This window comes from Homalodisca vitripennis, chromosome 1 (assembly GCF_021130785.1).
Source record: "Homalodisca vitripennis isolate AUS2020 chromosome 1, UT_GWSS_2.1, whole genome shotgun sequence".
Classification (NCBI taxonomy): domain Eukaryota; kingdom Metazoa; phylum Arthropoda; class Insecta; order Hemiptera; family Cicadellidae; genus Homalodisca; species Homalodisca vitripennis.
The window spans coordinates 146,978,209-146,993,336 of record NC_060207.1 but is presented as its reverse complement, the minus strand read 5'-3'; the positions used below and the strand labels follow the sequence as shown (position 1 = coordinate 146,993,336).

The 15,128-nt window shown below is 35.4% G+C and overlaps 1 protein-coding gene across 2 annotated transcripts in view; it reads right to left on the bottom strand.

Moving 5' to 3' along the window:
- LOC124373482 (DNA polymerase epsilon subunit 2) overlaps positions 1 to 15,128 on the bottom strand; it is a 54,732-nt gene that overhangs the window by 14,008 nt on the left and 25,596 nt on the right. For both annotated transcript variants that reach the window (XM_046831851.1, XM_046831855.1), the window contains one exon: positions 13,982 to 14,217. In XM_046831851.1, coding sequence (XP_046687807.1) covers positions 13,982 to 14,217 — 236 coding nt within the window. The remainder of the gene's footprint in view (positions 1 to 13,981; positions 14,218 to 15,128) is intronic.

Below are 15,128 nucleotides of genomic sequence, written 5' to 3'. Positions count from 1 at the left end.
CCGATCAGGCTGAGCTGATCTGGCGGGCTTCTTTCTGACTATTCTTACCACACTCATTTTTCATTTCGTACTACCCTCACCTATCGGGAAAACTTCCCAAAAATCTTGCTTCAACTATACTCTACTATACTAAACCTAAATTTCTTTCTTTATCCAAGCCAAGGTGGAACAGGATATGCCAAGGGCTGCGTGATCAAGGGTATGCTTGGTCATTAATATGTGAACTTTGGATACCTGGCGACCTCCAGTTTAAACATAGCCTTCCCCAAGTAGAGAGGGACAATGCTTGACCTTTAGATCTCCGCTACTCGTGGAACACAATGAGTAAAGTAGTACCAAAAAATTTAAACAAACCAGAGAGCTCTAGCAGCACTCAAAAAGTGGATGACAACCCACATAAAATAGAGGGACTGGTAATGAATGGGCTCTGACCTAACTGTCCTGATCAAACACAAAAAAACAGGTGGACTTCCTAGTAGAAGTCCTCAAACCCCCAATTCAGCCAGAGTTGACACATCTGAAGAAGATGCCATACTGGAGAGCGACCACCAAGGGTGAGGAGGCAAAAGCCGAAAGGCCGCTCCCAGAATTGCCTAAACTGGGTAGAGCCGCCACAAAACAAATGGCCTGGTTTCAGAAAAGAGGTTATTCTCAGAAAGAAACCAGGGAATTGGCCTTAAAACCAATTCCAGAAAAACAAAATAAATTTCTAATCAAACAAAAAGAGGGAAAATCAAAAAGACTTCACTCTGATGGCTCCGCACCGGAAGATCATCAGAGGAAGAAAACAAAAAACCGAAAGAAGACAGGGGGAACATAAGGAACAATCTGCACAACTCCAGAAACCTTCTTACAAACAAGCACTAGATGGTATAAGGGTGGGGATTCTACACTCCAACTTTTCCCGAGATCTTACTCTCAACAGAACAAATGGAAGAGATCCAGAACTTCATCCTGGAAGCGATTGTAGAGGAACAGGAGGGTCCCTACTCTCCAAGATTCTACGGTATCAACAGGAGACAAGGAGTTCTGATCTTCACTTGTGAAAACGACAACACTGCTGAATGGCTGAAAGGAGAGCAAGATTCCCTTAAGCTTTGGGAAGGGGCCAGTCTGAGGATTGTACCAGAGGGAGAAATTCCATGTGCTAAAATCGCGACTATCTATCTTCCTAATAGGACACATGAAACCACCGATAAGATCATGAAGTTCTTGAAAGTACAAAATAAAGATCTATCTGTCAGGGAATGGAATGTCCTTCATAGAAGCGATGAGGGAAAGTCAGTACTGCTTACCCTGGCAGTCTACTGCACCACAAAAAGAAAACTTGAGAAAGAGAGTCCATGGATCGGCTACAAGTTTGGAAAAATTCAGCTGACTGAAGATAAAACATCAAGGAAACACTGAGAAACCTAAAAAGGTAGAGGAGACTTCAGAGAAACCTGAGACAGTCACCACAGATAAAAGCACCGCTGAAGAAATGGAAGTGGAGGAGACCGTAAAGGTATCAGAGCAATCTGTACATACCTTACCTGAGAGGTCTACTCCACAAGCCAGTGCAGCGGTTGAGAAAGATAAACTAACTTGTTCCCTCTTCTTGAAGAGGGGACCCTCTCTGAAAGGACCATACGTCTCGGCCAGGGGAAAAATAGGGGACAGCATCTCCAAACACTCTGAAAAGAAGGACGGGGATGAACCACCAGAGGGAGGTGGAAAAAAGGCGTAAGTATGCGCCTTATACAGATAAACCTTCACCATGCTAAGGGTGCAACCAACATCTTGGGTAGGAGGTTTATCTCAACAGGCCTGGATATCACCCTAATCCAGGAACCTTGGATCAACAGAGGTTGCATCAGAGGATTGTCAACTCAGGTTGGTAATCTCATATATGATCGATCAATTGAAAATCCCAGAACATGTGTCCTAATTTCAAAACATATAACAGCCTTTCCTATTACAGATCTGATAACAAGGGATCTTGTGGCGGCACTGTGAATGTGGCATCACAGCAAGGGGTGAAAGAGGTTACCATAGCCTCGGCCTACTTCCCCAACCCATCAACAAACTGCACACCAAAAGAAATAGAAAGACTACTGCAGAGATGCAGAGATAGAGGTTCAGCCCTCATTCTCGGCTGTGACTGCAATGCTCACCATACCTACTGGGGAAGCACAAACATAAACCCAAAAGGTGAGGAACTCCTACAGTTTATGTTCTGTAATGATTTAGTTTTAGAAAATAGAGGGTCCAGTCCCACCTTTATTACGGGAACTAGACAATAAGTTCTAGACATAACCCTATCCACAGGACTCAAAAACATAAATATTGTAAGGTGGCACGTGTCAAAGGAGGCCTCACTATCGGACCACTGTTCTATTAGGTTCGACATAGAGGAGATAGGGGAGAAAAACGTGACCCACAGGGTCCCTAAATCTACCAACTGGAGGGGATACCGAGTGTCCCTAGCCGAAGAGTTGGAAGAAATAGAACTCTTCCAGAAAAATGAACTTGACTTAGAAAGGTATGCACAATTAGTTGAACAAGCTATAACAAAGGCCTAAGAGAAAAACTGCCCTCTCAGACAAAACAGGCTAAAGAAAGATGTGCCGTGGTGGACTGGGAGGCTAGAGACACTAAGAAATAAAACTAGGAAATTATTCAAATGGCAAAAAGGACAGATGATTGGATCCCTTATCTACACACCCAAAACAAATATAAAAGAGAACTAAGAAAGAACAAAAGAAGAACCTGGAGAAATTTCTGCAAAAATATAAACAGCCTACAAGAGACTGCCAGGCTTCAAAAAACTCTCCAAACTGATCACACTAACCCAATGGGGCCCTTAGTAAAGGCCAACGGAGACCTTGGAGTGAACAGGAAGGAGACCTTAGAACTGCTTCTGGAGGTGCACTTTCCGGGGGCTCACTTGACTCAAAATGAGGATATTTATTCTCAAGTCGAGGGGAGATTCAGTCGAGAAGTTGCAAAAGCCAGACAGCGGTCTAAAAGACTGTTCGCACACAAAAGAATTAAATGGGCAATAAGATCATTCAAGCCATTTAAATCTCCTGGGGCACATGCGAGTTTTTCCAGCCCTTCTTCAAGAGAGGCTGGACATCCTATTAAATACTCTAATCATTCTTTTCAGAAGCAGTTACGCCTTAGGATATATTTTTAAAAACTCGAGGACAGCACTGGTGGTGTTCGTGTGGAAAAAAGACAGGGAACTGACTCAACCCAACTCGTACAGACCTATAAGCTTAACCTTCTTCATGGTGAAAACTATTGAAAAAATAATAAACGGACACATTAGGGATGAAATTTTTCCAGTTCACCCACTTAGTCTCACTCAATACGCTTATATAGAAGATAAATCAACTACCACCGCTCCAGCTTAGTGGAAGCGGCGAACACCTTAAACGAAAAGGAAGCCCTAGTCAGCGTCTTTATGGACATTGAAGGAGCTTTCAACAGAGTTGCATATCAATCTATAAAGACTGCTATGGAATGTTTTGGAGTTCTCTCAGATGTAGTCAAAAGCCCTCTTAAAAGGCAGACAAGTAAAGGCAAAATACGGAGACGAATCTGCCGCAATCACGGCCCGGAAAGGCTGCCCCCAGGGGGGAGTTCTGTCTTTTCTCCTGTGAGCGATGGTGGTAGATGATCTTCTTAGCAAAGCAGAGAAGAAGGGAACAAGGCTACTATGCTATCAACCTATCTGTAGACCTTTACCAGGAAAATAAAGTTCCAGCTTACACAACCTGTCCTGGAAGGAATCAGAATAAACCATACAAAGGAAGTGAAATATCTGGGTATAATCCTAGATGAGAGGCTTACTTGGAACTCACATATTGAGAACAGAATATCCAAAGCGACAATGGCCCTTGGGACCTGTAAGAGACTATTTGGATTTAAATGGGGATTGAAACCCAAAATGATATACTGGATCTACGAAACTATAATAAAACCGATGGTCACATATGCTGCCTTAGTGTGGTGGCCGAAAGTAGAACAAGAACAGCTGCTAAAAGGCTACAGAGTCTTCAAAGGCTAGCTTGCTTAAGCATTACAGGAGCAATGAGCTCCTGCCCAACACTAGCAATTGAAGCGGCCTCTGGGGCAGGAGGTGATGAGAATAGTCGCTCTAAGTGCAATGAAGCTTCTAGGAACAAAATACTACCTCTTAAGAAGGTTACATGAAGATAATGCAGGAATTTCCTGAGGCTGAAATGCTAACCAATGTGTCAGATGCAATGGTTAAGAAATACTCCTTTGAAAACCCATATACTGTCTATCGATGGAAGGGAGAAATGGATTAAAAAGGAGGCCTACCCTACAAAAGGAGTCCTGAAGTTTTACAAAGATGGTTCAAGCCTTGATTCTAGGGTAGGATACGGAATATATAAATCAGGAGTTAACATGGCAGTGCCCCTGGGAAAACATGCCACAGTCTTTCAAGCGGAAGTTATGGCAATAGACTCATGCTCCAGAAGACTCATACAAATTAGGGCAAAAGGATTAAAATACTTGATACTTTCTGATAGTCAGGCTCCACTAAATGCACCTTTGTACCTGTTTGATTTGAAAGCAGTCGGGTCATGAGGGCATTCATGGAAATGAAAAAGCAGACATCCTCGCCAAAAAAAGGAGCGGAGTCCATAATGGTGGGACCTGAGACAGGTTGCGGGATAGCTTTCTCCAACAGCCAAGCTCTTGTCAAAGATTGGGAAAAGAGGATAAGAAACATTAATTGGGTAGAGCCTTAGGATTAAGACTATCCAAAATGTTTATCTCTCCTTACGTTAAAGGGTGGGTAGCTCTTTGGATCAGAGTAAGGAGGATATAAGAATAAGAATAAGAATAAGAATAATTTATTTTCACTTCTTTTGTACATAATTTTTTTTACAAAAATAAATACTTGTACAGTAAAAAGATTCTTAGAAAACAGAAATTACAAAATGAAAACAATAAAAGAGAGCATAGCTAGCACTAAGAATAATAGAGCATCATGCCAGGAATGACTACAAAAAATCTTAGTCACATTTACATTTAATGTAGGAACTAAACAACAACAAAAAAATATTAATAAGTACCAGAGAAATTATTGCATATTACATACAAGTATTTATATTAAATCAAAAGTGAAAATTTAGGACCTCTAAGGTAAAAAAACCTGTTTAGAGGCTCCATTGCTAAAAATAGAAATAAACAAAAATAAATATCAGCTCTCAGAGACATTAGACATATAATAAAAAGTAATCTTCTAGTGCTAAAACAAAAGATTTCATGAGTCTAAAAAGCTTATAAATTAAAGATAGCTTATACAACTTATATACAGCAATATATAAAAGAATCTAATTAACAGTTAAATAAAAAAAATTAACTTATTTAGAAAAAACCTAAATACTACGTTTGTATATTTAAAAGAAAGTTTACATCTTCAAATTCCATTAAGCCACTGTTTCAGACGTTTTAAGAAGGTATTCTTACCTTTTGATTGCTTTAAGAATGGGGGGGATTTTTATGATAAATTCTTGGAGCTATAAAGTTGAAAATTTTTGTAAAAAAAGAGGTATATGGTTTCAGTAACAATGCTTGATTTGGATTTCTTAATATGCATTTGTAATTATTGTATTGTTGTGTGTGTCCACTTCTGTTATAAATATAGCTTTAAAAACCTTATATATAAACAAATTTTTTAAAGGTAAAATATTAAGAGAACTAAATATTGGACGTGTTGTTTCATATTTACTCTTATTTGAAATCAGGCGTATAAAGAACTTTTGTATCATGTAATTGGGTAAATATTTGAATCATAGGTACCGCACCAAAAGACCAAACCATACTCTATTCTGCTTTGAACTAGCGAATAATAAAGCATTTTAAAAGTATTTTTATCACATATCCCTTTTAGAAAAAAGAGAAATACCTAATTGTATTGCCTAAGTTTATTTTTTAGTGATGAGATTATGTACTTTCCATTTTAACTCTTGATCCAGCAACATTCCAAGATATTTTATGAGTGTTAACTCTCCCAACTTTCCTTACATGCTTCATGACAAATTTTATTTTCACATAGACACTTAATACATTTATAAATTACTGGATTGCTAAAATTAAACTCTTTTCTTAAACTAAATATCATATACTTTGTTTTGTCTACGTTTAATAACATGTGGATTCTCTGAAAACCACCACTGAATTGCTTTAAGGTCAAAAATTTATTTTATCTTCAACTGAATTTATATTTTTTTCTGTGTAACACAGGGCTGTATCATCAGCAAATGAAGTTAATTTCCCTTTAAATTTAGCATTGCAAAAAATCATTAATAAATATTAGAAAAAGGATAGCACTAGTACTGAGGCCCTGTGGTACCCCTTGGTGAATAACCTTCATTTCACTTAAACAAGTCCTCAGTTTTCACACATTGTTTCCTATTTAGCAAATAACTTTCAAACCTTTTGTAAATATTTCCTCTTATTCCAATTTTCAAAAGCTTATTCAACAAAATTTTATGATCAACAGTGTCGAAGGCCTTTCTTATGTCTAAAAATAATCCCTGCTGTATAATTTTCTGTATTTAAACCATTAAAAAATTTCAGACAAAAAAAATTTAATAGGGCATTCTTCTGTACTCAGTGAATCTCTGTAACCAAACTGATTTTTACTAAAAAACTTTATTTTATCCAAATAAGCAACTAATTTTTTCTTCATTATTTTCTCAAAAAACTTTAGAAAAAGTTTAAAGTAAACTAATAGGACGATAATTTACTACATAAATTTGCCTGTCCTCCCTTATGAATCGGTGTTGTTACAACTGCTTCTTTAAGTTTTTCTGGAAAAAGCCCTGTTTCAAAACTAAGATTTATTAAATAAGACAAAACATTAACTAATTTCAGATAGATGTTTTTAATCATAAAGGGAAACTTATCCCGTTCATTTCCTGGAGATATACCATTTCTTAAAGGATTTTTATAACATTTATTACATCTTGTTTACTTACATAATCTACAAACATGGAATTTTAGTTGAAACTCGTTATTAAATATATTTTTAAAAACATAAATTTTGAAAATTGTTGGGTTTCTCTCTGTTTAAATTTTAGATTTTCAGTAATATTTAAAAAATAATTATTAAATTCACTTGCAATAGCTTTTTTGTCTTTAATAATTATTCCGTTATTAACAATTTCTGAACATTTTTCTTTTGATCTGCATTGGACCCGTGATTTCATTTATAACTTTCCAAAGCTTATCTGAATTTTCTATTACAGTTTATTAATTTATTTTTATAAAATGTATTTTTTAAATCCCTGATTTCTGTCCTAAGCTTATTTTTATATGTAACATAATAATTTTTTAGAGTTTCATTCTGTGGATGTTTTTTAAGATTTTTATAAAGTTTATTTCTAGTTTTGATTTTTATACAGATATAATTATTTATCCAAGGTTTTAACCTTTTTTTAATGCTTCTCCTTGGAATAATTTGTTTTTTACTTTTATCTATACAATTTGTGAGAATTGTATGGAAAATATCAAAAGCAATAGAGGCATTCTCTTCACAATACACTTCAGTCCAGTCAACGTTATCAAGTAAGAGGTTCAGGGGCAGCGTAATCTATGCGATAAGCAGGTGGAGTCAGCTGTGGAAGCCCCTCCACCCCCTCCATCTGCACCATCACAATGACCTTCACTAAACAATGATCTGTTATATCTAAGTCAATCACTTCTGTCTTTATATCAGTTCTATTATAGTCTGATATCTTAGCAAAAACATGATCTATGCATGTTTTAGAAAACTCTGTTAATCTTGTTGGTTCCTGAAACTAGACTAGTAAAACCATTTTCTTGCCAAAAGAATATTATAATCATCAACTACTTAGCATTTTCTAATAAATTTATATTGATATCTCTATTAAAAAAACATTTTTTAAACTTATTAAATTATTGTTAAAATTAATATATGTTTCTAATTCGTCTATAAATTCTTCTTTAGTATGACTGTGAGTTCTATATAAAGCAAAAATGGTAAAAAATTTCATTAAAAAAATTTAAATGTAATTTTTAAAATATCAGCAGTTACAAAAAATTATTGGCTCCTTTGTCTTTTATTTGTAACACCTTACTTACATAAACTACTACTCCACCAGCTCTGTACTCTTCATTGCAATTTATATTTAAGTTATAATTCTCAATTTTCATAAAACTGACTCTCATTGCTATTGATCCATATCTCTGATTAATATTATGATTTCAGGAAGTTTATTCATATTTTTTTAAATTCTATCAAAAAAAAGTTCAAAGTTCTGTCTTAAGCTACGAATATTTTGATGTATTATTTCAAAAAGTATTAGTTAAACTACATGATTGAGTGTGAACCAATTTTTTTAAGTTATAATATATAAAAATACAATTTTAAAGCACTGATTACAAGAACACTATAATTTAAGTCTAATAAAACCAAGATTTTTCAAAACAATAACATAGTTAATTGTATGATTTATTTTTCCTTTCAAAAAAGGGAGTTTAGGCCTAAAATAAATATTATAGAAAAAAACAATCTTTAAACTTAACTGACTTAAAATTTACTAATTTGTTTTTAACTTTTACAACTTTACTAAAGTCATCCTGGCATGTTACATGTATCACTGGCTGTCCATCATCTCGTCTCATAAGTATCTTGCCATTTCGGACCCACAAATACTTAAAGTTCTTCGTCTTCTTTGCCTCCCGGGCCATGACAAAAAGTCTTCTTCTTGCTGGTGACAGTGACTCGTTTATATAAATTTGGCTGTCCATAGTCATGTTGATGTGCCGTGTAGAGAAATTCTTCTTGACCGTCCGTTTTTTCATTAACTCTTCTTTGTCAAGACGTCTCTCACAAACTTGACGATGATGGCTGCAGGTTGGTTGTTCGGTCCTGATCTCCTCCCCAGTCGGTGACAGGCATCAATCATGGAGTCCGTGATGGGCATGTCCAGCGCCTTTCCAACCTCCTTCACCACACTCACAACATTCTCTGTCTTCTCCTCTGGAATCCCGTGTATCTCTACACAATTACTTCTGGAATATTGTTCCATTTCTTCTACACGATTTTTCAAGAGCAGCAACTTTTTTCTTCAATTGCACATTTTCCAGTGTCAGGCTTTCCATGACTTTTAAATATCCTTCCAACTTGGTATTTTGATCAGCTAGCATTTTTGTGTTGTCATCTATTTTGTCATTAAGATTTTCATAAGCCCTATTGACATCTCCGATTCGCTTCTTTTTTAAATGTCTCTTATTTCATTAACCACTTTCAAAAGATCTTCCAAGGTTATTCCTCCCTCCTTTGTACTCTGGGTGTCCAATCTCATGCTCTTCCTCCTTGTTGCTTGGCATGAAAACACATCTCCACACAAGATCACCTGAAGAAATACATTCTATGTCGGCCTTACTCATTTTCAAGCAAGAGCCATGAAAATCCACCTTACAATCACCACAAGCCAGTTTGGTTTTTGTAGGATTGATCTTAGCATCACAAACACCACACTTAGACATTTCAAAAAAAAAATAACCAAAAATAAAAAATTAATTTATTAAGAATTTATAAATAAAAATATACAAACAAGAATGACGCAAAAAACAGGAAATTCTTATACAAAACCCATACAATGTAGACTCACATTGAACATAATCTGAACTTTGCACTAGGTTAGTAGAGCAAGAGAAATAACTAATGATATTAGGGGTGTTGACAGGACATGGCCCTCTAAGGAAACATTTTATGAGGGTGCGCCTTAGACTGATGAATGTAGACTCTGTGGAGAAGATGAGGAATCATCAGAGCATATTTGGTTAGATTGTCCTGCCATCTTAGAAACACGGAAAAGATTCCTGGGAGCATATCTCCTCAGCCCCAAGGATATCAGAGAACAGGAACTCTCAAATCTGATATAGGCTTCTGCAAAAGCCTCGGACTCAAATTTAAGTAAGGGAGGGCGCAAAGGCCCTTTTAGGACTAAGCGCGGGGACAAACTGTACTTTTTCCTCAGGACAAAAAAAAATAATAACTGTCCAGCTATAATACATGTAGTTAACATCTTCACTGCTTGTCTATACTGAAATAGACTGAATATCCTCAATGTGTATGTGCACCACAAAGCATCTACTGCTGTTAACGTGTTAAACTTAACTCTTAAATGTAACAATACACACAGAAATAATTATTTAGATTTTTTTAAACGTGTTTTTAAAATGGCTGTTTTATCGTCTTTGTTTTAAAAGTGTTTTCCCTGATGTTCTTCTTAGATTTGTGCAAAGGAATTCACTTGAGGCTAAATAAAACCAATCTGAATGTTTCAATTCTTTGAATCTTATACTATGAACTGTGTGAAACATTTGATATGGGACAGGGGCATTTTTGTGGAGCAGCAGAGCATTCTTGTTGAATTTCTGCCTGTTAAGATTTGACTGGTAATCTATTAAGAACCTTTTGAATCCCAGAACTTATTCAGGTCATTCATTAACTTCATTTCTGATTAGTGATACTTAAACTATTTGGGAATGTTACATCTCCTTCATACTCACTCTTCAATTTCATCTTAGATTTCGGGTTTTACTATTGAATAAAAGTTTCATTTCCTGTTCTTTCTTTTACTTAGGACAAAAAGATGAAAGATCCCCTATTACACTTACTTCTGCAAGGATCTTTGCTCTACTTCTGGAGTGACTGGATACTTAGGATAAGTAAAGTTATGAGTAGGGGACATCAGATATGCAGAATATGCTTGGCCATTAAATATTTCCCCAGAGCATCAATTTTTAGTACTTTATATTTTTTAAACAATTTAACTTATAAATTGTTTAAAAGTTAAATAGATATGGATAAAAGTTAAATTTATATTGGTGTAGTAAATATGTACTATTCAATCAATAATTAGTGTAAAAATTAAACGTATAACCAAAGTTTCTAAGATATAAGAAAACTGTGACTATTGGTATGCACTGTATCCATACTGCAATATAGCCGTATGGATACAGTGCATACCATATTAAATTTTGAAGTTTAAAAATATTCCAATAAAGTTTTTTTTATTTATAGGTATCTTAAAAAGAAAAAAAAATAAAGTAGCACAGTGTTACCTAAAATATAGAAGAACTAGAAGTAAAAGAAGCTATGCTTTCTCCATACTAAATAAAATTATGTAAGTGATGAAATACAACTGATGAGTAAACTCCATTGAATACTCATATTTTAGAAAATTATAAAGTAATTTATTTTAATTATTATAATTAATTTTAGGAACATGTTAATTGATGAAAATAACAGTTTTATAATATGATTATCATAAAAAATAGTATAATTTTTAAAATCGATCTTTTATAATTTTGAAATAGTATTTTCTATCACTTCATCTACCTTTTCTCAGTTTTATTTTTGGTAACGCCCTTATTAGAATCTATTGTTCAGGAGCTAGGTACATTCTGATGGTTCCCAGGTATAGGCTATAATTATTGATTTCACAAGATAAGGACTATACTAAAGGGTTGTAGATATCAAATGCTAAAGAGAAGATATTAATCAGTCATTTTTTATATCTTATTTAAAGTTTATTAAACCTTTCTAAAAATCTCTTTTATTTTGTAATGATGTATTGTTTTTGTGTTTGTTAATATTACAATTTAATCAATTTTAAAATGGCTTGAATTCTTAAACTGGAAAGGTTTCAAAATTATCCACTGCCCCTTAATAATGGGCTCAATAGCACAGATCATTCAACTACTTAACTAGTATTGTTCCTACTACCTCCGAACTAGATAAACTGAAGATTTATATTGTTGGATATAGGTGAGTAATTGTGGCAAGTACGATGATGCCATATCGGCTCTCAAAAATATTTGTTTAGCTATTGGAATTGCTGCTTCTAAATAGGTGGTCTGGCAAAAAGCACTGTACCAGCTATAGTTAATGGTAAACCAGTTTTTGCTCCGACTGGTATGGGAAATTCTGTAAGTTTAGTAAAAGAGAACCTAGCAACAAAACTTGGGTTACAATTTTTTCTTTCAACTGGAACAGTATAATTTGCATCAACGTCAGTCACTTCAAAAATCACAGGTGATTGTATAGTAAATCTTGCCATACTCAAACATAAATATAGATACAAAAGTCTTATCACTTGCCACACTAGTGTTCTGATGTAATAATTGGGCATGATATGTTGAAGAAACACATTAGTGTGGAATTGATGTTTGGTAGCAGTAGATCCACGGACAGTTTTTAGTGTAGTAGTTGCAGCTGTGAACACTACTTCATTATTTACTAATCTTAAACCTGACTGTAAACCTGTTACCATAAAATCATAGTCATTCTTTTGGTTATATCAAGTCAATAGAAATGAAACTGTTCGATTGTTAAATGAAGATGAATCGAACCAAGTAATTCTCCATGGTGAGTGCAGGTGTTAGTAGTCTCGAATGAAAACCATAGGAATATGGTTATTGATTTTCTTTTACAATCAAATAGTAGATGCTTATCTTCTGCCCAGAATTGAAGATACTATAAACAAAGTTGCTCACTATACTTCCCTTAGCCCTATCGATCTACAGTCTGACTGTCATCAGGTGCCCATTAAGATGGAAGACAGAATTTACACTGCTTTTCAAACTTATTTAGATGACTTCACTCTATGAAGGAATAAACCAAAATGAGCATGACAAAATCTGAAAAGAGCAGAGAGATTTATGAAAACAGCACGAAAGTACAGCCCCACTATAAGTACTGAGGAATCTTTTATTTGTCTAAGATCTATCATTCTATTGGGGTACTTGATTGCTAAGCAATAGGTATGTTAAACCAGGTCCTAATCAGATGGAGCCTCTGAGAAAACTACCTCCTCTCAAGGACATTGCTTCATTGGGAAGATTAGGTATGTTCTCTCTCACTATGCATCTCTTATTCCTCGGTTTTCAGATAAAATAATTCCTCTTGTCAGTTGTACTTTATCTTTATCAAAGGATGCATTTAAGGCCTTTAAAGATTTGAAGAGTGATAAAAGTAAAATTTGTTGTAACATGCATTGATCCTCAAGTGATCATAAAAGTGGGATACTAACACTTTCATTCGTGCTGGTGTGATGTGTGTTTTGTAACATATAAAGATGGAAAATATCCGAAATCTTGTTATCCTTCTAGTTAATGTAATGCGGTGGCAGTGCATGAGGCCACCTACATTAAAAATGGTTGCAGCATCACTTCAAATTCATTGCTTCAATGTGAGCTCAGTCATTGCCGGAGAAGGTTGTCCTGAGGAAATGGATTTTCAGGAGTGGCATATCACTAACTGCAAATGTCGAGATATTGGGGTGAAAAGAGTGGGTAGGTCTAGTTTGCTGCAGAGGATTGTTCAAGTGGGTGGGGTAAGGTTGTTATACTAAAGGGTTATAGAGATATAATGCAAAAGAGAAGATATTAATCATTCATTCTTTTATGTCTCATTTAAAGTTTATTAACCATTCTTTTATGTCTCATTTAAAGTTTATTAACCATTCTTAATGTTAAAATTTTTTTAATGCTGCTTTAACTAGACAAGGCACACACAGCTTGCCTTGTAAGGTGGCATGACTGATATAACACCTGTTATCCCATCTCATGGGATCTCGACAAGAGGTGACCTCTACCACCAATCTTACCTACTCTGAATGTCCTGTCACTCTGGAAACAGTCCAGAGGTCCTTTAGGACTAAGTGCAATGAGAGATTTCCTCATTTTCTTGTTCTAAGTAAACATATCATATTTTGTCTTCCCTCTCCCTCAACTGCCCTTAATACAATTTTAAAAAGTCCCTATGGCCAACTAATCATGCCATAAACCATATTTAAGAACACTAAGCACGCTAAATATTTTCTGTACACATAGATATAAAATAAATGTCAAAAATATGATTTTATCTACACTTAAACATAATGGAATAGAATTTATAAGCAAAGGACTATTGTATTACCGGGGTAGAATGTTAGCAGTAAGGCAGTCTCCGGGGCCTGGAACTATGACGAACTTAGTGTTAGCCAACAAGTTAGGGTACAGTGCCAGCAGGTCAGCCAACAGCTTCATCTTGGCCTTGAGCACACTGGCCAGTTGGCTGCCCTGCTTGCTGGACAGGAAGTTACCCATTAGAACCATAGCAGTTGGTGGGAAGTCATCGTATCCTGCAAACAGCACTTTCAGCTTCTCCACAACCTGTTTAAAACAAGAACTAGGTCATGGATCACATAAGGGTTTTAGCAACAATTGTTTTCACAAAATCTGCATTTTGTTAGAATACTTGTAATATATATGGCTTAATTCAAATAAAATTATTGAAATTATCACTGGTAGCAGTAAACTGTTTAAATTTAGAATATTCTAGTTTTCATTCTAGTTAACTAAAAAATATAATACATTGTAAGACTATATGGTTAATATGATATACAGTACAGTCCCGATAGTTCGAGTCTCGATAGTCCGAGGTTCCGTTAAATCCGAGCCAACACATGTAAAAAAATAAAATGTGATATTGACATATTTGTACAACACACTCGAGCGCATGTCTGTAAACTGAGTGCTAGGCTACTTGGAGAAGCCGGCAGCCTGACTCATCAGTGGCAATTCATTTGCACCGCCCCACCCCCACCCTATTGTCAAGGCCACGGAACATCGCACCCCGTATTGTCTAAAAATAAATCAGTCCGTTGCTCATCACGTTCGACTGCGGTACGGTTGTTCTAGATTACGATCGCAGTGCGCTTACCCGTCTGTTATTTACAACGTACAGTACTTGTTGTCTAAATACATTAAGTTTTAGTAAAAAAGTATTTTCTGAAGTGTTTATGTATTCATTGTACAGTGAACTATGAGTTCAAAAAGTAAAAGAAAGTTTGTACCGATAAAAACAAAACTAGAAGCTCTTAAAGACTTGATAAAGGTGAAACGTTAAAAAAATTAGCTGCCGAGTACGGAGTTGGTGAAGTGACAGTTGGTGACTGGCGAAGGAATCGCGATAAAATTGAAAAGTTTGCATCAGAAAAGTGCTCGGAAAAGTGTACTAATGAGCGGAAGTCTATGAAGAAAGCAGAGTATGAAAAAACTAGCGAGGCCCTATTTTTATGGTT